Here is a 26326-nt window from a genome sequence, read left to right on the forward strand (position 1 = left end):
TTTAGCTGTAGGGCCCGTGCCCGTTAACCCATTATCATACTCATGTCGCTGCGACGGGCGGTAATATAATTCTTGTTCGTAGCATAAAGCCGCCGAATCAACATCGATACCTCGTGAATTCCTAGAGACATCAATAATCACCATAACCTTACTTTCATTTTGCCACCCCGGCTTTCGTCATTACTGCATGACGCCCACTTCGACAAAACAAGAAAAATAGTAACGATCAGGTTTTATTGAAGACGTAATAACAGAGGCAGCGACATTCATGATGATGATAATAGCGGTGTGCCGAAGTAATTGCAATATTGATGGGGTCGTTTTACAGCATAACGCAGTTATCCATAAACAACATATAGTGTGAACCCTGCAGCACGGGGATGATATCGAATGAGTACTAAACCACTAGTGGCCTGAAGGATGCAGTCAGTATGGACTTAGGAGTAACATTTAGCGTAAACTGTGAAGTCGGCATCAAGAAACATGAGGGTGAACTGACAGCGGTAGTTTCTTGTTGTCCACCAGTTCCCACAGGTCTAAAGTTCTCCGCGGTGTGTGTAGTCGCCGAGTTCCTTGCAGATGGGCTCATACACCTGGATGCTGAGTTTGCCGCAGTTCGCCTTGTACACCCTGTTGCACTCGTCAGGCACCTTCTTGTCGATGTGGGATTCCGGCTGAACAAGTTGACAGCCTGCAAATTGGAACGGAATAATTGTGTGAACACAGAGAACACAAGGATCTTCATACGGGTCGATGCCGATTTCTTGTTTGGAAGCTAAATAATACTGTTTTTAAAGCAGAGAGAAGAAGCCATCTGCTGAGATACATCAAGACCTTCAAGGAGTACATAGCCTCCCTGAGACGGTACTATCATCTTCCTATGTACTTTGCAAGTACCACGGCAATACAAAAGGCAATGAGGTGCTCTTGTCCCACTGCCTGCTTTCCCCAGCCCTGACAATACCTTCGTCACCCTGCTTCAAAATAAAAAAAAATGTGCGCCAATCCACTCTGTGAAGGTGGTTGGAAAGTGTAGCTTTAAACGACACCCACAACGATTACCCATGCGGCGTCACTTCAATTCACTCACGGGGCTCTACAAAGAGTGAAACCAGAGACAAGTGAATGCACTTAACCACACCCTTTATTGCTTCAAAGAGATATTTTTTTGCTAAGGTGAAATTAATGCATGATTCATAAACGGTGGTTTGTTGAGTTTTACTGATGAAGCGCGTGAGTGGGAACTCTTTTGTTTATAAACTTAAAGGAATATCAAACCTGGTGTTAGACGTATCTTACTTCTTCTCTTCCGCCGCTGACGGAGGCGGCGAGATCAGCGGCAGAGACGGAGGAGAAGTGAGATGTCATGCGTTGGTGTAAGCTTCTTTATTTTTTTAACTCCTAGCGCATGCGCAATGCGCGCACACGGCCGCTACATATGGCGAATGCAGAGCGCATAGCGGCGCGAGAGGTCGCGTGACGCTATCACGTGGCATCCAGCGAAAACGCAGGGGGTAAACCCGCACATGTGCTTGGTGAGTGCACTGTCTGTCTCCCCCGTCTCCGTGTGGGCTCGTAGCTCATGGGCTCGTGGGCTCGTAGTTCGGTACAGTGAGGGGGATGTACGGTAGAAGAAGTGCTCTTGTGCTTCCAGTCTCCGTTCATTTCCCCGTTCATTATCTCGGTTGACTCAGAGCGAGCGTAAGATGCGCTGAGTTTTAATATATGTAGAAACATGTGTCTGCACTGAGCCCGGTGCTGTGTTCAGAGGGCGTCTTATAGCTTGCAGACAGCATGCATGCGCTAACGTATGACAATCTGTTTCCTCAATTTGGCCCATGAGATTTTTAGCTGTTTGTTGATGGTGATGATTGATAGTAGTATCCCATTTGTAGCGGAGTGATAACGTGTGTCATCTTACGAAGAAATCTAAAAAAACTAATACAGCTTTGTTTGACAGCTCTTATGGCAGGCACAAAGAACTTATGAGGCACAAAATACTTATTTTTTCGTTACAGATGGTAGATGATCTAGGCAATATTCTCTTCTCTTGTTTTCGTCCACTAACATGATCTTCTTTTTATCGTCTCGACAGCCTTGAAGTTAACTCCCTCTGTACTACCCTTAAATAATAGGGCTTCTGGAAGCCGAATGTTTCCCTTAAGCGGATTTGGATGGATGCTCTCGCATTCTAACAACATGTGCCGCATGGTTTTTGTTTATTTTCCACAGACCACGCATACCCCGTCATTTTGTGTATAGTTCCCCACAAAGCTCTTAGTTCGCAAGCAACCTGCTGTAGCTTCAAAAGGCAAAGCACTGCCCTTGGAATTATCGTAGAAATTTTCCTTCCTGATGTCCCATTTCTCAGTTCTGTACATCTCTAACGACATTTTAGCTTGCATTTTTTGTTTGTCATTGCCCGCAAGCGCCATCTGGAGGCAGAACCAAGTAAATCCCCTTAAAGACTCTGAATAATTGTGGGCGGTGATTGGGGAATGCTACGCGCATGCTCCAGTCATATGAGTGTCTGTTCCTTTCCTCTGCTTGGTTGTTAACAATGACCGGGTACACCAAGATCTCACCTACGTCATATCTGTCACGGAAGTGCCGTCGCCAGAAAAAGGGCCATTGACGCTGCGGCGCCCGTATTCGAGCCCATGCTCATTCGAGCCCTCTTGCCGCAGCGGGAGGTACGTGGCGCTCTACCGACTGCGCTATGAGCAGCGATGTGAGCAGGTCTACGAACGCGCCTTATGTCCTTCCCTATGACTAATTCAGATCGTGCTGCCGTCTAGGAGAGGCGAAGCGAAGTTGCGCAGCACGATGCTAATGAGCGCTGACAGTTGGCGTCTCGATGCCAGCGCCTTCGTGTACGGGGGACGCGTGAATTGAGGCAAGGCTCCGCTGTGGCGTTGTTCCCATGACCGTCGTGTTTCAAGCTGCTGTTTCTGTGCATGTGATTTTTGGTTTTGTTGTCCGAAAATAAACCGGTTATATTTTTTTTTCGTGCGTGTCGGTGTCACTTCATCTGGCGGGGTCAGGCTCGTGAACCCTTCGCAAATTAAGTTGGTTCCTTTAACATTCAACTGATCCTGTGAAGGCACCTTTCACTTTGATGTTTTACTGATTCCTATGACAGAGGGATCAACCACAATTTTTCCGCAGTCACAAACCATAATTTCATGCTTACGGCAACACGCTGCGCATTATGCGAACTTACAGAGTCGCTGCAAATAAACAAAAAAAATGAAGTTATTTCGCTTGCCTTTTCCGCCAGTTTTTAGTTCCTCCACCAAAATGGCGCATGATTTGTCAGGGCTGATGTACATGAGCTTTCGCTCAGTCTCAGGCTCTCCTGAAAATAGAACAAGGGGCACTCGTGGAACATAGGGGTGTTTGCTCAACATGCGCTCAGGGGTAGCGTTACAAATATGAAACGCTCAACAATTAAACCGAAGCTGTCATCCTCTAATTACTTCCCCAAGCGTCCTAAGCTTTAGACGCATTCTGATGATGTTTGCTGAGCACGAGGTCGCGGGTTCGATTCCCGGCCGCGGCGGCCGCTTTTCTGATGGAGGCAAAAAGCAAAAACGCCCGTGTGTACGAGATTTCGGCGCACGTTAAAGATCCTCAGGTGGTCAAAATTAATCCGGAGCCCTCTACTACGGCGCGCCTCATCGCCTACGTTGCGTCGGCGCGTTAAACCCTGCAATCAATCAAATCAATGATGTTGCTCTAAGCACATCACCATTCTCAAATCTTACATTTCTGCGCAATAACGTTGCTTATGGCGTCATCGGGTTGTTCAAATGGAGTAGTCAAGAAATGACCCCCCTACTCTAAACTGTCTTGCTCTCGATTACCGATAAACGGTTCCGTGAGCTTAATATCCCACACTTCAGCAGATTCCTCGCCTAAACACGATAGCCTAGGCTTGGTACTACGATAACCTTGGTATTGCGAAATAATATGATAGTTTTAATGTAAACTCCAGTTAATCAGGCTGAACGATTGCAAAATAAGACATTAGTGTGGCAGGGCTTTAGGGCACTTTTTGCAATTGACGAATGACGCCACCTAGTCAAGACAACAGGTGTCCTGTACAGTTCTGCTGTTGCCGTGAAAAATGAACGATAATTTAACAGCGTTACGGGCTCCTCAAAATTAAATTACATCTGACGGAAGTTTTGAATATCGCATGTTATAGCGATACCGCAATCACCGAATGGCTAGGACGCAAACACTTACAGGACGTTGAAGGCTGGGCACCATCTTTTCGCTTTTCGTTAACGAAGGGACACTATAAAACTCTAAAAAAAAAACACCCGCATATCATTTCACCCGGGTTCTTCTCAGAAAACGCGATGTGGATTGAGCTTCCCAGCTTGAAGATAGCATCCAACCCACGGTCGCGGGATTGTACAAATGGAACTCCGTAACTTACGTTTGTAGTTTCAATGTGGATTACCCCTATTTTCTGTTCCTCTGGGGCTTCATCACTTGACATGTATCGTAATACTGAAGAGATGATTTAGATTACCTCATGTGTTCCTCTGGAACTTTGTGGGGTCAGTTCAGGAAGCAAGTAACTTGAAATATATTTTGCTACCTGCAAAGTCCTCGTTGATGGAAGTATTTGTAGCAACATATTAACTGTCTTATCATTCGAATAAAGGATATATGTATGCTGGCATCCTGTTACTTTTGAGACTGCTAGTGATAGCAGGGGCAAGGCGGAACTAAAGCGGGTAATGGATAATTAATAAATAAATGAAAAATAATTGAATAATTCAGTTATTATTTGCTAATGCTGGCCCATGAAGAATGGCAATATATAATGAGTGAAAGTACAAAGAGTGCATTAACAGGTTCGTACATATATAGTATGTTACAAACACCTCTAAATGCTAGCCTAGTACAAACACAAAAATCAGGTCGCCTAGTGAGGCGGCCTATGCGATCACGCCGGTAGAAAGAGAAGCTTATAATTTCAATTCAAACATAAAAGGCTCGGTTTTTGGACAGGTGGCGATTTTTAACAGCGTGATCGTTTTTCTAGCTGCTTCATAGGCATATTTTTTGACACCTTACCTGGGCCGTGCATGTAGGTGACAGCGTTGTAGTCTTTGTGGATACCGGTCTTTGTGACTGTGAAGGTGATGTCCATAAAGGCCCTGCGAGCGAAGAGGGATTGACGTAGGAGATTTCGCGTTCATAGTTTAGGCGGCGAGCAATAAACTGCGGAAACGGCCGTCAATCACGGGCGCTTAATTTTATGCTACGTTACCTTCTAATCGACTACGTGTCAAAGCGTGCCGAATAATCCCGCTCAGTCACAGGTTCTTCCAACATTAATGAATTAAGTAGGAATCATGGTGCGCTGAGCCAGTGTTCCTGACTTGTCTTAATAATAGAATAATGTAAAAAAATGGCGACATCTACACACCGTGGATGATGGCGAAAGGGCGGAGTACGAGGACTCGAAATGGCACCCAAGTTGCGCCCTAAGTAACATCCGATTTGCGCCCCGACCGTCATTCGATTTGAGTCGTGAGTTGCATCTTGATTACTCCCTAAATGAAACTGCAACTCACGGCTCCAATCGAATTTCGCTTGATTTTCGCTTGATGGTGGTGTGCGCACGGATGGACGCGGACGGCCATTGGGATGTCCCAAGGTACTCCGCACCGTTACAGGCGAGGGAGTAAGCCGTTTGACTCTAACTTACGGTGGTAGCCCAGTGGGTAAGACGACTGACACTAACTCTGTCTCACCTACCAGACACAGGATGGAATCCTGCCCGTGCCTATGTGATTTTTTGCGATTGCAAATGCTATGCGCACGGACGCGGACGGACATTGTGCGGTCCTAAGGTACTCCGCACCTAAAAAAACGGAATGAGTACGCTGGCCTCCAGTACGCTGACTTGGTTACGAAAACGGACGCTACGCAGATGAACTGTACGTTACATACATTAGCAGGAATGCTGCTCAAAAGTATGTAGTGTTCTTGCAAAACAGCACTCCCATTTTCTGCATCAAGAGATAACGTTACACTGCAACATACGTGCAAATCTCCGTAAATTTGCTTTGCGCTTTTGTTTTTCCGCTGTTATTTCTAACTAGTTTTAACTGCGTGTTTAGGATAGTCTGTCACATTGTCACAAACCGGTAAAAGTATCAAAATGCGAGTAAACCGATAAAAACCTTTACAGACAAAAGTTGCCAAAGTCAGGCAAGGACAACCAGGGGCGCATGTGCGAAAGACAGACACTCTGGGCGAAAAAGGATGGGTTTGACCTTAATTGTTTCTGACTTATTAGGTGCGGAGTACCTTAAGACCGCACAATGTCCGTCCGCGTCCGTGCGTATAGCATTTAAAATCGCAAAAAACACACAGGCACCGGCAGGATTCGAGCCTGCGTCTGGTAGACTAGACAGAGTTAGTGTCAGTCGTCTTACTCATTGGGCTACGACCGTGTTTTTTTCTTTATTACCTTTTTGGCATTACAACAAAATACAACCATTGAGTAAAATGAACTTCCTGCACTCGGAGGTCACACTTTGGTTAAAATCTTTTCAATGACACCAATTCATCCATTACAGGCAGCCAGTCTGATGGCTCACATTGTGCTTTGTATACTTCCCTGATCAGAGCAACACTTTCTATGAAATAGTCTCTTGCAGGTGGAGCGTCCACGTCAGTATGTCTATCAGCCATTTTTGGTTTCCATAGACTGTGAAGGCTCAACAACATCAGCATGTCATATGGGACTCCGCTTTCACTGCTCACTGGGAGAAAGCGAATACCATATGGTGAGACCGGCAATTCTTTTTTCAATGTGCGTTGCAAGATGTTCCAATGAAACACCGCGTCAGAGAACTCCAAAAATATATGTTCTATAGTTTCTGCCCTTGGGCATACCCTGCAGTTTACAGTTCCTGGAACTGAAGCCAGGGTTTTACGGCTAATGTGCCACTGTGGAGTTGAAAAAGGAAAGTCTTGCTGGAAGCCCGAAGAGCATTGGGCTACGACCGTGAGTTATTACCCGACAGTCAAACGGCTTACTCCCTCGCATGTAACGGTGCGGAGTACCTTAGGACCTCCCAATGTCCGTCCGCGTCCATCCGTGCGCACACCACCATCAAGCGAAAATCAAGCGAAATTAGATTTGAGCCGTGAGTTGCAGTTTCATTTAGGGAATAATCAAGGTGCAGCTCACGGCTCAAATCGAATGACGGTCGGGGCGCAAATCGGATGTCACTCCGGGTGCAACTTGGGTGTCATTTCGAGTCCACGTACTCCGCACCCTCGCCATCATCCACGGAGTGGAGATGCTGCCATTCATTTTTCTGTCTTTCGCGCATGCGCTTCTGCTTGTCCTTGCCTGACTCTGACAAATTTTGTCTGTAAAGGTCTTTATCGGTGTAGTTGTATTCTGATACGTTTATGGATTCGTGACAATGTTGATCTTCTACGCGGTTTTACATGTGTTGTTGCGATATATTGACTCCATCCTCGTTCTCTCAAATTAGGCGTGTTGGCTGATAAGTGCGGTATATATGCGGTGGTTGGGTTTTTCTGCCATTAAAGTTGGAAGTTAGCGCACTGTGTGCCTTCTTCTGTGCTTTGTCTCTCGTCTTGTGCTGCGCTTCGACCCGCCGCTATGTACCAACTCGCCCAAATCACTACTCTGCGAAGAAAGAAAACTGCACCCACAGTTCCGTCTGCTGGGGGTACTGCCGCGTGCGAATCCGGTACTTGTACTTCCGTTCGCTGATCTGTTCCAGCCTTTGCGCCGATTCGCACTTGTCTTGCGACTTGAAATTGAAGTTGCGATGTCTCACGAAGATTTTCTCGGTCAGGTTCAAGAACTGCGGAAGAGAAAGAAAAAAATTACTTTCTAAACTTGTGTAATTCAGCAGGTCCAAAAAAGGCAGTTGTTTTTAAAATACGATATTTTCGCGAAATCATACTTTCATAAATGTTACCACTATCACTATCGTACCATCATCGGGGTTGTCAGCGAAATATACTCACAAGACAGGACTAAGGCTTCTCTTCTAGGATTCAAATTTCTCCTGTCCCGTGTTTCCGGGATGCATCTTTTGCTCTGTATCGAGTTATCGGTCCCTTGATACGTTTAGTACTTCTTGAGTGACCGTACAAGTCAAACCACTTAGCACTGAGTCAGTCCCACATTTAAGATTAAAGCAACGTTACCTGCACCGAACAAGGCTCGTGAACGGAAATCAACTGAAGAACCGTAACAATCGCCATTTCATTCACCGTGAAAACGCATCATCTGGTCACCAGCACACACTGGCCTAATGGGAAATGAGAGAGCCAGTGAGACTGCTCGAGAAATTGTTCGGCGAGAGCCTCATACGACCCCTAAAGGTATCCCGTAACCTTTTGGTATAAGAACCGCCTCCATACTTTCGGCGGTATCCTCGAACATTTCCGCCATGATCGTACCTGTTTCCCACCACCGCATCCATCGCTCAGTCGAAGGCATGCAGTCCTTCTCAGGCAGCTTCAAACATTATCATTCCCCACTCCACATACCATGTCCATCGTATATCCTGCGGAATAGAAGGACGCTTGCCCCTTCTGTTGTGTGGAACGATCCTCACTTCACCACATCATTTCGCCATGCCCAGTAATACCGGCATTACGTAAAAGAAATCATCCCATCCTTCATAACATATCATCCTTACCAGAGCCGGAGGATGCCATCTTTAACCCAGCTCCTCTCGTGCGAGAAGCCCTCGCTCAATTGGCTGAAGACACCCAGCTTATAAAATATCCGGAGCCCCGCTGTCTAGATGACTGAGTGAACAACTAAGTGGTACTATCACTGCAACTTTTGAGCAAAATAGAGTTGTTACTACTACTACTGTGCGCAAAGCAAATAAAGCATACAGACCCGCAACTTAAAGTCCAGGGTTGCTTTTGTGGCAATTTTCGCATACTCGGGGGAATTTTTGTGACCATTACGGCAGTCTTAAGGGCTGCGCTGGACTACTGGATACAGAGGCTTTGTGCGAAAGGGAATTTTGCTTCTGCCGCGTCACGTGTGTCGCTCAGGGGACGGTACAAGCCTAGATAACTATTCCCGCATGCCTGGGTTGTGTTGGACACCAGTCACATAACGTGTGATAAAGAATCCATAGAGGGTACATCAGCGAGCGTTGACCCTGCTCCTGACAGCTGAAGGCTAAGGACCAGTCGAAATGCATTGTGAAATGCAGCGTGTATACGGTGCTAAATTTGGTCCAATGACAGCAGTGTCTTAATCGATAGAAATTCAGAACAGCGAAGCTCTTGTAAGTTGAGCCTTGTCGTAAGTCTGCTGGAGAAACGGCTTTACAGAAATGGGTTCTCGGACGCCCTAATAGAAAGCGCAGTGGTCTCTCCGCCGGTAGCCTCTCAGAAACCGGTTCTCAGATGCAGCGATAGAGGGCGCAATGGTCTAGCAGACCCGGGTTCCTCTCCTTAGCGCTAGGGGAGGAAGCGGGTAGGGGGCCTCACGCTACCGACATTTAGCTGCCGATTCCGCCGCGCTAACCCTAGAATTTGCGCAGGAACGGCGCTGCCATTCAAGGGCGAGCACCCGTTGACGTTCGAGCCGGTACAAGATAACCACAGCTCCGCGATTTCAGCAGATTTGACACTGGGTGTAACTGAGCTTAATGTTTGCGAAGTACGAGAGGAAACGGAAGATCTTCCGTGGATGGTCCAGGCGCATGTTGCAGTGGCAGACGAATACGTCGCAATGATTGATGCAGCCACATGTGTTTGGCCCGGCTGTGGAAGATCTTCCTCTTCCTGCCGCCCTTCCCGATACATTCCCACGCACACTAAAAGACAATCGTGCTCTTCAGCTTCACCGCAGTACACTTGTTTGACAAATCTATGCGACGAATAAGGAAGTTTTGTGACGATGTCCGGCATACGATATGACTTGAAAGTTCGGTCTATACGGTAGTATCACGCAATATAAACATTACTTTCTGCACTGCGCTGCGTCATAGCGGAGACCATGGTTTTGAGTTACATACTACCAGCGTAGCGGCCATTCGCCGAATTTGTTTCGTTGGCGGCGTAGGTTAGTCGCCCGACTGCGTTGTTCTGAAGTTAATTACATGATTGTCTCTCTCGTTACGGCCATCACCGCCGCGGGTTCTTTCCTTCTGTATATGCCTGCACTTATGTGACCTACGGGAATTTGTAATTCACGCTTCCCGTGTGTTGTGTGCACACCTTCACAGCACATAAATGGAACGGGTCGCAGCCTTTCGGCATAATTAACTCTGAGTGGCAACAAGGTACGGGAGCTTGTGTAGCGCGCGGGCCTCACAAACGCTCGAGGCTGGATTGCATCCAGGAAGGCCCCTGTTTTCGTAGAGGTCCTGCCACTCAGACTTCCTGATGGTTTGAAGAAAAGCAAGTGTTAGAAAAACCATTCTTTGCCACCTTGCTATGTTGAAACCGCGTAGTTGCAGCTTTACGGGTCATCACAGTTCATTCAAAATCGATTCCTGTGTAGTTCTTATGCGTAATGCAAAGTATTTTCGCAAAGCTAATATTGAAGGCAAACGCCTGCTTTGTGAGCTGTTTGAAGTTTAACGCGTTGCTCTGCGAGGTTCTGGAAACGCGGGAACAATCAGCTTTAAATATATGGGCAGTAACTTTTAACAACGAGCTCGTGAAAATGATTGATTAAAAGTATTCCCAGTTCTGCCAAGTAATTTTACAGTGTTCTTGTGCAACTCAACTCTTTTATGTCACCAGAATACCATCTTTGTGCAATCGTTTAACTGGATTCCTGAGCAGTTGATCTTTTGGGTAAAAAAGTTGGGCGTAAAAAAAGTACCAGCTAGGCGAACTGATTTTCATGGTAATTTAGAGCTCGTTTCGGTGGAAATTCACTGAATTTCCTTCTACGGCTTCGCTTATTCAATTTGTAGATGTGATCCGGTATTAAGCTTATTTTTCTATTTATTCGTGTTTTTGTCCTCTGGTTGTTTCCAGCTTCTCTTTGAATGTGAGACGGGTAACGAAAAAGCAGTGATTCAATCCGGCTGCCATTAAGGAGCTTAGCCAGTAGCGCGCGTGTGCTACAAAGATTTAAAAGTCGGAGCCACTTGTGGGAAGAGAATGTCTCTCGGTCGCTAGATCGTTAAGCGCACGTCAGAAATGCGGACAGTGGAATGGTTCGAGCCGCAGCTGGAGAATGAAGTGCCGCGACGGACGTCATAACGAGCGAAGAGATTTGGAAATCAGATGCTGCTCGAAAAAGAAGAGGAAAATAGATGAAGTCATGCATTTCGAAAGCAACAACTCAAAGATAAAAAAGAAAATGATAGGAAGAATATTGGAATGAATAATAAACCGATACTTTGTGAGTTTCCGAAATATTAACAATAATTCAGTATATCGTTGACAGCTATCGCTCAGAAAGCAGTTGAGACAGGGACCTGAAGTTCTTTCTTGGCATGTAATCAAATTTGCTTGCATGTGACAATAAATTAGCCTATGAGCATGTAGAATTACATCCGACTGTCAAGCAATACTAAAATACGGCCTTAAGCTACGATGATACCCAGTTCCGCAGTTGGAGCTGATCGCCTACAGAAATGGCAACCAATACTGGCATTACAAGCAGCAATCACTTAACTACCGCGCTTCCCTCACTCTCTGTCGTCCTCAGTCACTGAAATGTTAGAAGCTGCTGCTAAAATAACCCGAGTTTTTCTTGACTTTTCGCCGAAGCAGGCTTCACGCCAGCGTACCTTGCAGTGCGTGCAAAGTTGCTGTACATTCTGCTCCAATTTCCCTTGCATATAAATACACCAGTCTGCTGGTTACATCATCCCACAGATGCACCAGTCTACATGAACCAGTATTCTAGCTAGTGATAGGCTTTCTTGTTTATAAATCCCACGGCCCGATGTTTATCTAATGATCCTCAAGTTCGCCTATTTCGTTTATTTTACGTAGGAAATCCACGTAGCAAACTTCTGCCGACATTTTTGTTCTACGTGTACCGATGCGTGGGGACACGTTGGCTTCAGTCATCGCAAAGTCACAGCGCTCCCTAGATGCCTGAAACTGATGCGAGGGAGTTCAGGTCACTCTCACTGCTCCCGTTGCGCGATGGAGCTCGCATCGGCTAATTCGTCCGCTGGCTGTGAAGCTTGTCCTCTTGCCTGCCCGTGGAAAACGTTACGCTGGTTTTGCATCTTCATATGCTCGAAATAAGATTGTACTTGGGAACTATCTGCGTTGGCTGCAAGGTTCTACGTGTCCTAGTGCTGGAGTAGGCAACGTAAGTTTGTTACAACTTTGTTCTGCAAATGCCCAAAATGGCTCGTACCTCGCTAACTAAACGTAAAAGAGAAATTAGCGACAATGTCTAGCTAGTGGTTCTCGGTAGACGTAAGCATTGGTTGTGTAATCTGGTAGTGTGAAATATAGCAAAAGTTAAGAAAAAGAACCCGTTAAAAATCTCCCGTAATTTTTGTGTGGTTACTCCCTGGGGAACGTCTTTCGCAGCGAAAGAAAACTATTTATATTCGAAGCAACAAGAAAAAAAGAAAATCTTACGTCTTCCATATGCTGCCTTGCTTGGTTGTGCGGGTCTTCCTCGTACGGTGTGGTTTCTTTTCCAGCTGGGACTTCAGTGCCCTTTGGAGGGTGCTTCTTGTCGAGCACTTCGTTTTCTAAAGCATCTTCCTGTCTCTTGGGTTTCGCCTGCTTCTTTTCAACAACTATTTCGTTTTCGCTAAACTCGTACTCTTCTTCGACTTTCACGACCTTCTCCATGGCATACGAAACGCTTGAGATCACCGCTAGCGCGAGCAGGACATGTCGGACGAGGTTAGTCATCCTCAAGGCTCGTGTCGAGCGAACTGACTGACCCAAGCCCGAACCAGAGAAAAGAGCGACGAGACGGGATTACGTTGGCCAATAAGCCATCTCCAGTCTGACGCGCGCATTCCGGGCCGACCTGTGACAGTCTTCCACGTCTTCACTTGACTTGAAACCTCTCTTTAGAACAGCTTAGCAGCTTGTGCTTTCAAAACGCCACAAAGACAGAAAAGGCCAACACTTTGTTATTTCTCATTTATTTCTAACGGAGCAGACACAGGCCCTTGAGTTGAGCCTTCAAACGTTAGATATTTGAATACGCCCGAGAATGAATCACTTCTGCTGGAACAAAGTGAAAGAGCAAAGGTCTGCCGCTGGCCTTTCGTACGAAAAGCTTTGTCGGGCATGCTTTGCTGCTTTTGGAATGGAGAAAAGCGCCTTAATTATACATTGGACAAGCAAGCAGTGTAGAAGAGAGATTTTTTATGCGAGAGGCAAGCTTTTAGCTCTACGTCAACTTCTCAACGGCAGCTTCCAGAGTTGTGCCTGCATAATGTGCTGCCGTTTTGTTTTCCTTATAACAGTTGCGTGTGTATTTTAAGGAGCGTGTTTTCTAATGTCTTGATGACCGAATAAAACTGCTTGGTGCTGTAGAACTGGAACCCAATCAGATGTCATGCCACAGCGATAGTTTAGAATTGCTTGGGTTTGGGCGAGTTGGTTTTCCATATCGACTTGAAATTTCAGCTTGAACAAAAAAACGATAGGACTTAGGAAGGAAACACGGACACAGTGCTGTGTCCGTGTTTCCTTCCTAAGTCCTATCGTTTTTTTGTTCAAGCTGAAATTTCAAGTCGATAGTTTAGACTGAGAATATGTAGATGGGTTATCTTTAAGAGGTGTTTTAGCTCGAGCCGAACTCGAACAATCCGTACCAAATTTTTGCCTGAAACGGAAATAGCTTTACGAGCAGAAAACCACATTATAGGGATATGAGTAGACGTATAGTGGGGTGCTATGTGTTAATTATAGCTCCGGAAGTTTCCTGGGGCATGCCGAAGTATCGACACACAGGCCAAAGGCATCCGAAAAACCTACTATTTTACGATCTCCACCTAACAGCATTTTATAAATTGAATGAGCTGCTTCCCCAGTGGAAAAAAGGCATCAATTTGCGGAGTCTTCGTAGTAGATTCTGGCTCTCGATCTTTATTTGCAGCGAATTCAAGTTTTAAAATTTCCGATCGTTTATTTTATTTTCAGCGATCGTTCCTAATTTCCTGTTACGGAATGGTCAGCGACTTGCTTGTCAACCTTTTCGAATTTCATCACAAATAAACTAATCCACACATCCATCCATCCTCCGGCCGTTGCAGTTGAAGTTTAGAACTTCTAACCTACTCAGCCGTAATACTACCAAATAGGTACCAGTTTGACCATTGAGGGCATTGCAACGGGGCTAAAATTCGTTTGTAGAGCTTTTGGGCGTATCGTAAGTGTGTTTTGTAATGAAGACTTCGAAAGAAGAAAACTGCGTAAACCAACCAAGGTCAGCTACCAGGGAACGTAAGAAGTTTGTGTAGTCGGGTTGAAATGCTTTAATTAACATATTTCTAACAAGCCTTAAGTCATGAATTTTTCGCGCTGTAATACGACAGTTTACAAAATGGAAGTCTTGTAGTTTATACCGACTTGTAATTTTCAGCGTGCAAAAGTAAGTAAATCAGGGCTTGGAGACCAGAATTCTTCCTACACTGCTAGTGGCTAAGTTTTTGCAATTGCCGAAAATTCTAGTTTTGGGAAATTTGTTGCACGTTTTACCGGGTACTTGTTCAAAGAGCGAGCTAGAATTCCTCGTGTTAAAAAGTTCGAATGTCACTGAAATGCCAACAGTTTTATAAGCGCAAATCCACAATCAACAGGCGGCGCACGTGTCATGTAGGCGACTAGGGGTGTCGTTGTGCTGCATAATTATGACAAGTTTGCAATTACGTGTCACTAACTCCACTGTTTAGCACAATGGCGCTAATTGTATTCGCTGTCGTGGCGGCTGTGTTTCCACTGTAGGCAAAAAGCACGAACACCTGTCGATATTTTGGTGGACACCACCAAATATGCCCTTGTGTTCAAAACTAATTATTCTGCCCGCCTGCACCATGTGCCTCTCATGGCCCGAGTGTAGGTAGCATGGGGTGTGAAACCAGAATTTTAAATAGTCTGAAATCGCCTCACCTTACGGGGGCTATATTATGCAAAACGGAACAGGTTTGTTTGTTACTCTCTTCAAGTTGTCATCAAGTTGCACAACATTCCACTAGTGTTCCTGGTTTTATTCATGCACTTTCAGCCAGGAAAAAGGGGCACTGTGTCTGAGATGCACTGTAGGCGTAAGTCAGTGTCAACCTTGAAGCGGGGTTGTTAATACATGTAGGTTCTGAAACACTTCAAGGATTCAAGGATTTTATTAAACATTTTTTGGTACATACGCATTGCACGTAGTTATTAGTACAGAAGGAGGTCCCAAAGTAAAACTGTCGGGGGGACCTCCTGTTAATAAATGCGAAAATGTTGTTAAAAATATGTAGGCAGTCGAGGTACGGGTCAGTTTAGCACGCTAATTGAATATGCAAACACTATAACAAGAAATTCTGCAATATTATCTCAGAAAAAAAATTGCGGAGCGAAACCTTTTAAGATTGTGTTTAATTTTTCTTCATGCTAGTTGCCTCATTGATTCTTCGCATTCAAAGCAACAAGTTTGTTTTATGCCAAACCTCCTTGCTAGAAAGTCTTTGTTGACACGCACATGACCGCAAACGGGTGCACATATGTATGTGTTATCACCTTTAATTTTGTTTCAAAGTTAGGTTAGCACTGATGAACCCGTCATCCAAGCTCGATAAGCCTTGGTTCTAAAAGGCACGTGGCAGTCCACTTCAGAGTCCCACCAAGGGCATGCAACTCTAACGCAGCTGCTTGGTCATCTTCTCTGCTTTAAAAATGTCAGCTATAAGTGAGATAGCCATTGATTTCGCATGTGTGAAAACATGAAGTTATGAGGCATCGCATAAGACATTGCATAAATGGTTTGGCCGGAACTGGCGTTCCTTTCGGTCACCACATCTCTTCTACTAACGTCTTCACCATTGCCTAGGGCGCTCAGTCCTGCAAAAAAGCACACCCAGTCTCGTTTGAGATCCCAGCTGTTTCCAAGTGCACGCGTTCAATGCCCACAGTTCCCAAAAGTGATTCGCCATTTGTGCAGCGGCTCAAAAGCGTTCGATGAGCGTACGCGTGGAGATTTGAAAGAGCACGCGAGAGAGGAGCTATTAATGTAACGTTCGCTGCCATTTAGTACGACTGGGTCATTCGGGGAGCGTGGAGCACGGTAAAGTAAAAATTAACGAGAGCGTGAACGGCCCCCATCAAAAGCATCTTTATGCAGCGTTAAATATTTCGTGGTTTCAGCTCCGGTCTCGTTCACTTTGCAGAATGCGCTGATTCTGTGATCACCATCAATTACACTTAATACTACTTGCACGTTTTAAGCATACTATTGATCCAGATGTCACGGGAAGGGCTGTTATGTTAGTTTATGATAGGAGCCCTCGAATGCAGTATAGAGATATCCCTGGTAGACTAGTGGTGGCCTTGGTAGGGGTTGCACTGGCTCGAATTCTTTTGTAATTTTTTTTCATTTCCCTTATTTTTTTGTCAAATTGTCTTTGTGATGTCTTTTTTTCAAGCTTAAATTTTATGCCATCGCTTTCTTTTGACGCCAGGTTGTTTGTCATGGGGTCTTTGACAACTTTTAAATTTCTTATCTCACTTTAAGTTGTATGCCAAATAAAACTACAGATAGACTCAAAAAAAGAATATGGAGTGGGCTACTAGAGGAATTTCCACCCTACTTAGACTGCGATTCGCACGAAGGTTTTTGGATTGTTGTCACAACGTTTCGCGGAAGAGTTTTTCTCGACGGTTTCATCATTGATAAGAATCTTCTGCGCTAGGCTTTTGGTAGATGTTGTACTCTCAACCATGTGACCACATATATGGTGATCGGAGGCGCACAATCATGGATAACCATTTTATGCTCTTTTTTCACTGCTAATAGGCTTGTATTTGAATGGAATGGCAGAATTGTTTGGATTGCCATCACAACTTTTCGCGGAAGACATTTATTCTCGATGGTTTCATCATTCATAAGAATCTTCTGAGCTAAGCTCTTGGGAGATGTACTCAAAAAGATGTGACCACATATGTGGTGCCTGGGGCGCAAAACCATCGATAACCATTTTATGCTCTTTTTTACTGCATATAGGCTTGCATTAGAATGGAATGCCCGGAGGCGTGATGTAGACTTCCTTCGGAAGACCGGTTAAAAGATGAACACATTTGTGCGGCTTGCAAGCACAGAATTATCGACCATCCTTTCGTGTTCTCTTTTTTTTTTTTACGGCGATATAAAATTGTGCAAGGTACTTGTGTTGGAACCGAGTGTCTGTCCAGAGGCGTGACGTCCTTGGAGGATCGATGCATGGTTCGGAGCGAGTCACTCGGGCCTGCAGCGCGCAAACTGCCTGCGTATAAAAATAAAAAAAACTCGGGAAACATTTCATTCGTCTTGGGCATAACTGTGCCACTTAATGGATGAACTGAGGTTTCTTCAGAGGGCGAACACACTTGTAAGTCGTCCATCTCGTACAGGCGCAAAGTTTCTGCAGCAGACTCCATACAATACTTGAACAACGGAGTTGGGCGGCTGTTCATGCGTCTCGGACAATTTTCATTGCTTGGTTGTTCATAACACGGCTATTTACTCATAGCAAGTGGGTAACCAACAGCACTGCACTATAGCAAAGCGCCGCAGCTGGGATTCGCCACAACAAAACAGAACGACCAATCAGCGTAATCGAAAGTGCGAGGTTGTATTAAAGTAAAACAAAGGATCTGCACTCCGACAACAGAGGAAATGCACGCCTTGCGCTGTCGTTCCAACGCAGATTTATCTTTTTCGGTAATCTCTTGCTGGGCCTTGTAATTTGCGAATTCTGCACATGTGGCCACGCTGATTGGTCGTTCTGGGGTGTTGTGGTGAAGCTCAGCCGCGGCGATTTCTTAGAGTGTATGCCAGAACCTATGGTATAGCCCTCGGCAACGAGTAGCCACCCCAGGAGAATTTCAATTGCAGTTAACCGCGACTTGATTTTCACAGTGGTATTAATTTTGCTTACGTAGCCGCCTTCGTAGCCGCCCATTTCACTTGTCACTTATCTCTGTCTAAATGATAAATGTATCATAATATGTGTTCAGGAACTAGACCCACGCCATGGCTCTACTGAGAACACCCGTTGGTTGGTCGGTTGGTTGGATCCGGAACAAGAATGGCGCGTACCCACTCTGGGGGATTGGCGAAGTCTTATTGCGATTTCACTGTTGAAGAAGCTTAGTGATTAGTTTCAAACGAAGGGAAAATAGGCTACAGTGATGCTGAAAATTTTGGGACCAAAAAAATTCAATACTACTGTACCAACAGGTATTTCAATAAACGATTAAAAATTGGTTGATGCGATTGATTAACAAGGCAGCGACCTGTTTCGGCAATAAATGAGTGAAGAGCGCGGAAGACATCCCCGTTGCACCAACCAAGCCCGACTGCCCCAAATGACAATAAATTAGGCACAGACAAGGCGAGAAACAGGCGCCGGAGGGGAACCTCCGGGTAACCCGTTTAATCTTCCTTCTCCATTAGCTCATGATGATGATCTGCACGTTAGAAATGGATCTTCTTCCTTTTTTCAACATCCTTTCGGCCGCGATAGTGATGCATCTATGAATAAAAAAAGACTTGAGGAGAAAAAACATGCCAGAAAAATAAAATTCTAGTAAGTTCAGTAGCCTGGTAAGAATCCGTCTAGCCGTTCCGTCACCGTTCGTCAGCAGCTTAACTTTCCATCGGTGCTTTGACGGCTGATGCTGCTTTCTAATGACGGTCTCCGTTAGGATCGGCGATGAAGGTACCAAAGCTTTCTGTTGTATTGGAGGGAAGAAAGCTCGGGCTGTCTCGCGTCGTCTCTCACATCGTCATGGTCGGGATCGCAGTTGTCTCGACCGAACCTCTCGTGTCTGAACACGCCTTGTAAATGTGGAGGAACTAGCTCCACTCCGTCTGGCGGAATTGGATCGTAGTTCAGGCGAATGTCCACAAACTGCGCGATTCGTCTTTAGTTTGGCCTTCTTTTTCTGTTTGCTTGGCTTGTCCCGAAGTCTTTGTCTCTTCCGCCGGTTCATGTCGGTGCTTATGGCATTACTGGTCGTGATCAGAGAAATTGAAATAACCGGCTCCTGATGATAGGGAACGTACTCGGTAGGTTGTGCTAAGAGTTCTTCACTCTTAGCGCAGTCTATCCGTGACCACAGCGTAGCATTTGTGCACGTGCTCAGGTCGCCTGCTGGCAGTGGGATGCTTTCCGCCGTCGTCGCATTCGTTATGAGTGATGGGTCTGCTCCCTCAGATACCTTATTACGGGCAGCTGTAGAGGGGACCAACGAGCTCCATGATGTTAAAACGGGTGGGACTTAAGTGGTTGCCGAAGGTCTCCGTGCAACATTGTTCTTCGCGACATGCTGCGTGGTTATCTCTTTCCGGATCAAGCTTATCTTGGATATCTTGCCATTAGGCAGACACTTCGCGATGAAAATCATGTATAACTACTTGTCAGACTCCTCGTAATCCTTTTCGTAATCTTCGACATCTAGGAGATCTTGTATCAGTCTGTCAAGATTATTTATGTCGTCCAGCAGTTTGGTAAGAGATTCGAGGCGGATTTTTAGCCTACTTATTCTAGGTGTTGGTGATTCCACAAGGTTGTCTGTTGTTGTGACGAGTTCTGATATCCTTGCCCGGAGAGTATCCCTCAGCCGCTTCAGTTGACTGACGGCCTCCCTGTCCTCAGTAGGCTGAATACCCACAGGGAGGGTTTTCTGGATACAGTGCTGCTGCTGGACACTTCCTGGTTCCCAGTGGTCGGTGCGGTGCGTCGAGCAGCCAGCTTACGGGATCAGGATGTCAAACAGTTTCCCGGGCCCCGCGTGCCTCGAAGTCGCTCTGCGCTGTCATTTGGTCTCTACTAGTCTGTTCCTCCCGGGTTTCACGGCACCAAACATGTTGAGGAACTAGACCCACGCCATGGCTCACCCGTTTAATCTTCCTTCTCCACTAGCTCATGTTGAGGATCTGCACGTTGGAAATCGATCTTCTTCCTTTTTGCAACAATAGGGTCCTATATTGGCAGATACGAAAAGAAATCTACGAAAAAAGACAGCAGGCACCCCCTGTAGTGCGTGTCTCCTCTCTGTTTTGCCTACCTTCCAGTTTTCATTGTTGACGCCAGAATTACTATACATAGAATAGAATAGAATAGAAAAAATAGAATATGCGTGACATGACATCCATCTTATGAGGAAGGCGAACGGGTATAAGAAGGATCAGGGTACATGAAAAGTTCATTGTAAATTTCGTTTTCACCGATTGTTAGTGATGCAACAGCGACGAAAAGGTTCTGTAAGAGCACAAGGGGCTGCAACAGATGTTGAAATGAGTTCTGAAGGGTGTTTATCTTACCACATCAAAGTCTGAAATCCAAGTGCATCTCCTACGGCTTTCCTTCCATCGTAGATGCACGTTTATCCTGACAAGTACGTTGGGAAGGGACGTCTTCCTAGGACCATTCTCTCCACAACTTTGCTGACGTCGACAATGGCTACCCGGCGGCAATGGCTACCCGGCGGCTGATTTTAAAAGATTTCTATCATTCTTAACTTGTATAAACTATGCATAAACAAACAAAAAGTATATTCGGAATGCAATGTGTGGAAGCCAAAACATTGAAAGCTAAAATTAAATTAAAACATACTTTGAATCAGTGTACTGATTTTACGAGAGTTGGCACGACCCCCGTCAACGGCGCTTTCTGTTTGTCACTACTGCCGTCCAGCTAAATGAAGGTTATAGACATCCCCGAAATTGTTGAATAACAAATTTGTCATGCTGAAGTACTCAGTGCAGCCTAAAAATAAGACTGGGACAGATACCCTCTGAAGGTGCTACCGCACATTTGTTAGTGTAATGCCTGCTCAACCTGGTTTTAATGTCCTGGCGGGTAGGTCGGGTAGCTTTCTGGCCTCCTGTCACAGCATAAAGGTTATTGTGACCGCAAAGCAAACGTGAGTATTATTTTGAAACGACTATATGCGCAATAAGCTTTGTCGTTGCCCGCAGTATTCATCAGAAAGACGTGTTTTCGCCGCCGAGATCAACCGATTGGACAATCAACCATTCACACTAGAGACTATTCTAGGACACCGACCCCTAGAATCGACTTCGCAGAAGGCAACAAAAGCCCTTTTGCGTTTTATGAAGGAAACAGGCTTAGCCGAAAGACTATAGTGCCCGCAAAGGGACTGAAGTGTGTGCGCGGCCCTTCTCCTTTCCCTTGCTTGCTTTCTCTTTCATCCCCTGCACACCCCTTCCCCAGTGTTGAGTAGCAATCCGGGCTCTAAGCGTGGATAACCTCTCGGCCTTTCCGTTTGCTTTTCTCCGCCCCCACCCCACCTCCTCCCAGTGGCAAAACTCGCACAACTTGAACTTGCACTCGCAGTATACTCACACTCGTATAGTAGTCGGAGTGGCGCTGCTCGCGAGGATTTTTTTTTGTAAAGATTTAGCAATTCTAAACTATGAGTGTCTGTTAGGCCACAGAGAGTAATCCTACCAATTTAAAGAAAGCTTCGTGCGCAAAACAATGAAATGAGCAGAATTCTGCCTGTTTTGGTTTTCGTTCCAATTTCCAACGTTAGTTGTCCTAAGATGGAACTGGCGGCAGTCTTCTATCTATCGCTAGGCCTAACCATTGCTCTCTCTTTTTTTGGAGTACAGTCACGCGTGCTCCGGACAGCTGACCTGGATTTAAAGTTTTCGTTGACAAATAGCGCGAAAAAGTATAATATAGGCGCATGAATCGTGCCGTGGCTGGGATGCGGAGGAGCTGCAAAAGTAAATAACTTTGCATTTATAAAGAGCGCACCAGAAGTCCCGAGACTCTCTGGCGTCCCGGAAACCAGCGAGGGATGCGTTTGCATATAAAGTAGATAGGAAGCCCCGCACCCGGGCTTGCGCGAAAATTGCCCTGATTTTCTTGCTCGCTTTTCTCTGCTCCGATTATCGAAAGGCCGAGTGAACATTTCGCGCATCCTCCCTTGCTCGCATATAGAGGAGGACAGCCGTTATAGAATTGGAAGTTGTCGACTCCTCTCCTTTCTTTGAGTGCAGAATGAATTCTGATGAACAGTGCACATAAATTTCGCGTGCGATGATGTATCGTTGGCAGCATACTCTGCGGAGTAGCCACGCGTTCGGAATGATGACTAGGGGCGGTTTCTGTGCCTGCAAAGGTTTTGGGCAGACACACTGAAGAAACCATGCCATATTTATTTCGCTGTGGTGGTTGCGTTGGCGCTGTCATGGTGACAGAAAGGAGGAAGTGGGTGATGCTGGTGTAAAGTTTGAAAGTCACTAGATGGCGTCTATTTCAAAGACGCTTACATATACAGCATCGTGTTGCGAGCACAGGATGGGCTGCCGGTGGAACGAAATAAGCGTTTTTAGGCGTGTTCTCTTCTTGCTTGTCATAGAGAACTTCCTACGTGAACATCTAGAAGGCATGTAGCTTTCATAAGAACACAGGCAGCGATGGTTTTCCGAGAAGGCGAAGCAACTCACCTGAACTATCACTATGCAGTATAGGCACCCCGCGCGAGACAGATGCCGCTGTGAGCGCAGCACTTTTTCTAATAAAGGTGTCTGTAGAGCACGCTAGGGCATCGACAAAAGAGTCGCTATTTCTCGATTCGTTGTCACCCACTGCCTGCAGCGTGCCGTGACAATGGTCTACGGGGCTGGCACTGAGACAAGGAGTAAAGAAAGGCAGCCGTGATGAATGCATCGATTCCTCCTTTGCTTTTTCATTACCTGATTGGTCGGCTACAGTATCAGCGACTGTCTTGTCACTTGCGCCGTTTAAACTATTCGTGTGTCTTATCTTTTGTTATGACATCACCAAGAGCCCCCCTTGTGTGGGCGCCCGTGGCATTACTCGGGCTAATCATGGCTGTTGGTATCTCGCTCAGGGCGGCGACTCTTACGCGTATTGAATGTTGCGAACAGTGGTCGGGATAAGCATATGGCATCTTTCACAATAGAAATCACGCCCTGAACCACGAGAATGTCAACAAGGGCGCTGCTGCTTGTGTGGCACACATCAGCGCAACGGGCTACTCCATGTTCTGTACTTAGATAAAAAATGTTGTAGCACTTTTCGCTTTATTTGGGCTTCGCACAGTAGGTCACTGCCGGTGAGCTCTACTGCGAAATAGATAAACTCATCCACACTCTCTCCCCTTACTTTTAACTCCTCTGCAATAGTTTTTTTTTTTTCGCGCATGCTTAGCAGGTTGCCCCGGAGGTGTTTTCTGTGTAGTCAGCACTGCCGCATGTTTCCTTTTCTTACCCTTATAACGCTTCGCTTTTAAAAAAACAGTACTGGGTGTTTTTTCGCCTCCAATACAGATTTAGGCTGCAACTGGCACCCTTCCTTTCATGCTCTTGATTTCTCCACTGAACGAGCGAAAAATAAATTTTCTTCAATGATGGCGTCTCCAACTGTACGAAAACACTGCATCGATGCGGTCCTGAAATGGCTTTGTAAAGAGACATTTTGTTGGTAATCGCAAAAAAATAATGGAGGGACATGAAAAGGGCATTAAATAATATTCACGGGACAACTTTCATGCAATTTACGTGTGCCTAATCTCTATCAATAAAACGTTACCGCGTTTTGATCGCAGTATGTGCGGACGCGATTTCCTAACTTCCTGAATTACGGGGCCAATAAGCATAACGTTTGGACAGTACATGCTTGAACAATGCGGGTGCACAATAAAACGTATTATTCAAAGTTCTGCGGGTGTATAATAAAACGGTGTGAATAAGCCTTTAGAGGTTCTTTTAACTTTTATCAGATCTTACATAAATCCAATTTCCTCCGGCCGTGAGATGCAACAACGTAGAAAGTTCTAAAAACAAATATTAAAACCATCTCTTGGCAGCCAGCCTAGCAGCATGGGTTTAGCATGATGGGCCGAGGCTTCCGTAAAAACATAAAAGAATATGCGCATCCGCCGATTGATTTGGAAAAAAGGCCGTTACTTTTTATTTCGGGAGTTTTTGCAAGTAGCGAGGCGTAAGTGTTTACGACGATGGTTGTAAAAGGAACTTTAACAAGAGGTAATATATTGAAATGCAATTTTATCGCTTCCGCTGGAAAATTTATTAAAATAACATGAAGTTCGCTAGTTAATGCTGAACAGCCTGCTAACACGGAATCACAACTGGAGAGTATTTTAGCACACTTCTTGCTTCGCGAAATTATCCTGCGTGATAATTGTGTCTTTAATAAATAAAACAAAAACGTCTTTGCTTTAAAACTTGTGCCACCTATTTTCCGTGACCACAGTGCAGAAGAACCTGTGGCTGTACTACCAGACAAGCTTTTGCAGAGACCGTTGCAATTCTATGTCCTTTTTTGAAACGTTCTTGTTTGTTCAGCGGCAATCCAAGGAACTGTTTAAGTCCACTGTACGTGTCAGCGTGGCCTCTAAACGGGATAGAGGGGGAGCTGGAGTGGCCCCTTGAAGAGAATACAAAATTGGCTGCAGTTGTTTCACCATGGAGGTGAAGGTGCATACGCGACTTGCGCAATCCGGCGTCGCCTGCGATCCTCTGCGTGGTGGTACGGCGCTCGTTTTCATATTCCAGAGCGAGGTTTCTTGTCAAGCATGAATACGTGAATCGAAGTTAGGATCGAAGGTACGTGACTTCACTCCAAACCTTTATTTCTCTTGGAAATTTTTGTTTTGACGAACCCGATATCCCGTTACAGGCTCCTGGTCTGGAACCTCGCGAATTTTTCACATTAATATGGCAATATATTTCTCGGAACAAATGATATCACTAGGAATTTTTTTATGGCAACAAAAGAAAAAGAAACCGTGGGCAGGGAAAAAGAGGAGTAGAGGGGTGTTTTCTTTTCGGTTAAACACAAAGGCAGCGCTTGTTCCAGTGTAAAAAGAACATTTCAAGACAAGGATGACTACGAATAACTGTATTGTAAGGCACGAACTTTGGTTGTTTGAATGTGTAAATATGTGTTGAATAGGATCCCGTTCACTTGCGTACACGAGTACGTCAGACAAGCTGGCACATGTGCTGGTATAATGTTAATCGAGCTTATGTCTAATTTAAAAGGATGACCAAGCACACGTTCGGCTCCGCACTGTAACACGTGTGAGTGCACACTCTACTTTACAACACGTTCCTTTTAGTCAATCATTCTAGTCCGGCATTCCGGGGAATCGCGCCGTAAAGAAGATCGTGTGATTGACCTGTCCAATGTACTTCGATGGAAAAAAAAATTAAGGTCATTTCGTGGCATCTATAAATTGCAGAGCATTGCTGTGCCTGTGTGCGCTCGAGACGAAATCGTGCGATGTTTTGCACAGATGTGAGGCGTGTAGGAGTGTGTTGTTTATAGAAAAAATCACTTGTAAAAAGCGCTCGTCCTTCTGCATCTTTTTGAATCCCAGTTCATCCATCGCAAAGCTCCATGATGTGTAAATTGCAAATAGGCTAGTTTATAGCGATGGAGTTTCGATGGGTTTGATATTTTAGTTTCGAATATTTCTTGCGTAGCTTCAACCTGCATTGGGGTCATAATTTCGTTTTTGTGAATGAATAGGCCACAATAACATTCAACAGTCCGCCTTACAGCCGATTTCCAGGGGCCTTTCAAGGCTGTTTTATTCTTCCTGTGGAAACATAATCGCTAACAATTCGTAACCACACGTGACAAAAAATGGATCGATACTAGGGATTGGTACAGAGTTTTCGTACGCACGAAGCGAGGTATTACTTCTTTGGTTATACGTGTATCACACGCGAGGCACCATCTTTTTCCGAAACCATGCTGGGTGAAGAAGCGAGGACTTCCTGGCGTATTTGTACTGCCAAAGTGCGGCAACTATTATACCCACAGAGATGCAAAGCTCTACGCAAATGTAAAGATGTCTTAATGGGTGCAATTCGTTTTTTGAAATCTCACCACGGACGTCACGTACAATTTATTTCTAACCTCGGCTCTGCAAACCTCACTGCACGCCCTAACGCACAATACACCATTAGGAGATGGCTAACGCTAAAGGCACTTGAACCCCGGATGAAATTGCAGGTCTTAGCATTCTTCCTGACCGATATAGCTGCCCAGTGGTGGGGGCAATCTCCGGGGCTTTAGTTTTCAGAAATGGAGTCTTATTTCTTGAGAGAGAACGG

General features: G+C 45.4%; 2 protein-coding genes across 3 annotated transcripts in view; one reads left to right on the plus strand and one right to left on the minus strand.

Annotated features, from left to right (window-relative positions):
• Inae (inactivation no afterpotential E) overlaps positions 1-26326 on the plus strand; it is a 151525-nt gene that overhangs the window by 48580 nt on the left and 76619 nt on the right. The window lies entirely within an intron of this gene.
• Positions 218-13047, minus strand: LOC144142567 (uncharacterized). The gene is made up of 5 exons (XM_077674160.1): positions 12616-13047; positions 7723-7877; positions 5095-5177; positions 3269-3358; positions 218-691 (listed from the first exon to the last, which is right to left on the minus strand). Exons 1-5 carry the CDS (start codon positions 12895-12897, stop codon positions 537-539), a joined length of 765 nt encoding a protein of 254 aa, XP_077530286.1. The 5' UTR covers positions 12898-13047; the 3' UTR covers positions 218-536.

The sequence above is a fragment of the Haemaphysalis longicornis genome, unplaced genomic scaffold (assembly GCF_048455015.1).
Source record: "Haemaphysalis longicornis isolate Haplotype H1 unplaced genomic scaffold, Haemaphysalis longicornis Haplotype H1 scaffold_6, whole genome shotgun sequence".
Classification (NCBI taxonomy): domain Eukaryota; kingdom Metazoa; phylum Arthropoda; class Arachnida; order Ixodida; family Ixodidae; genus Haemaphysalis; species Haemaphysalis longicornis.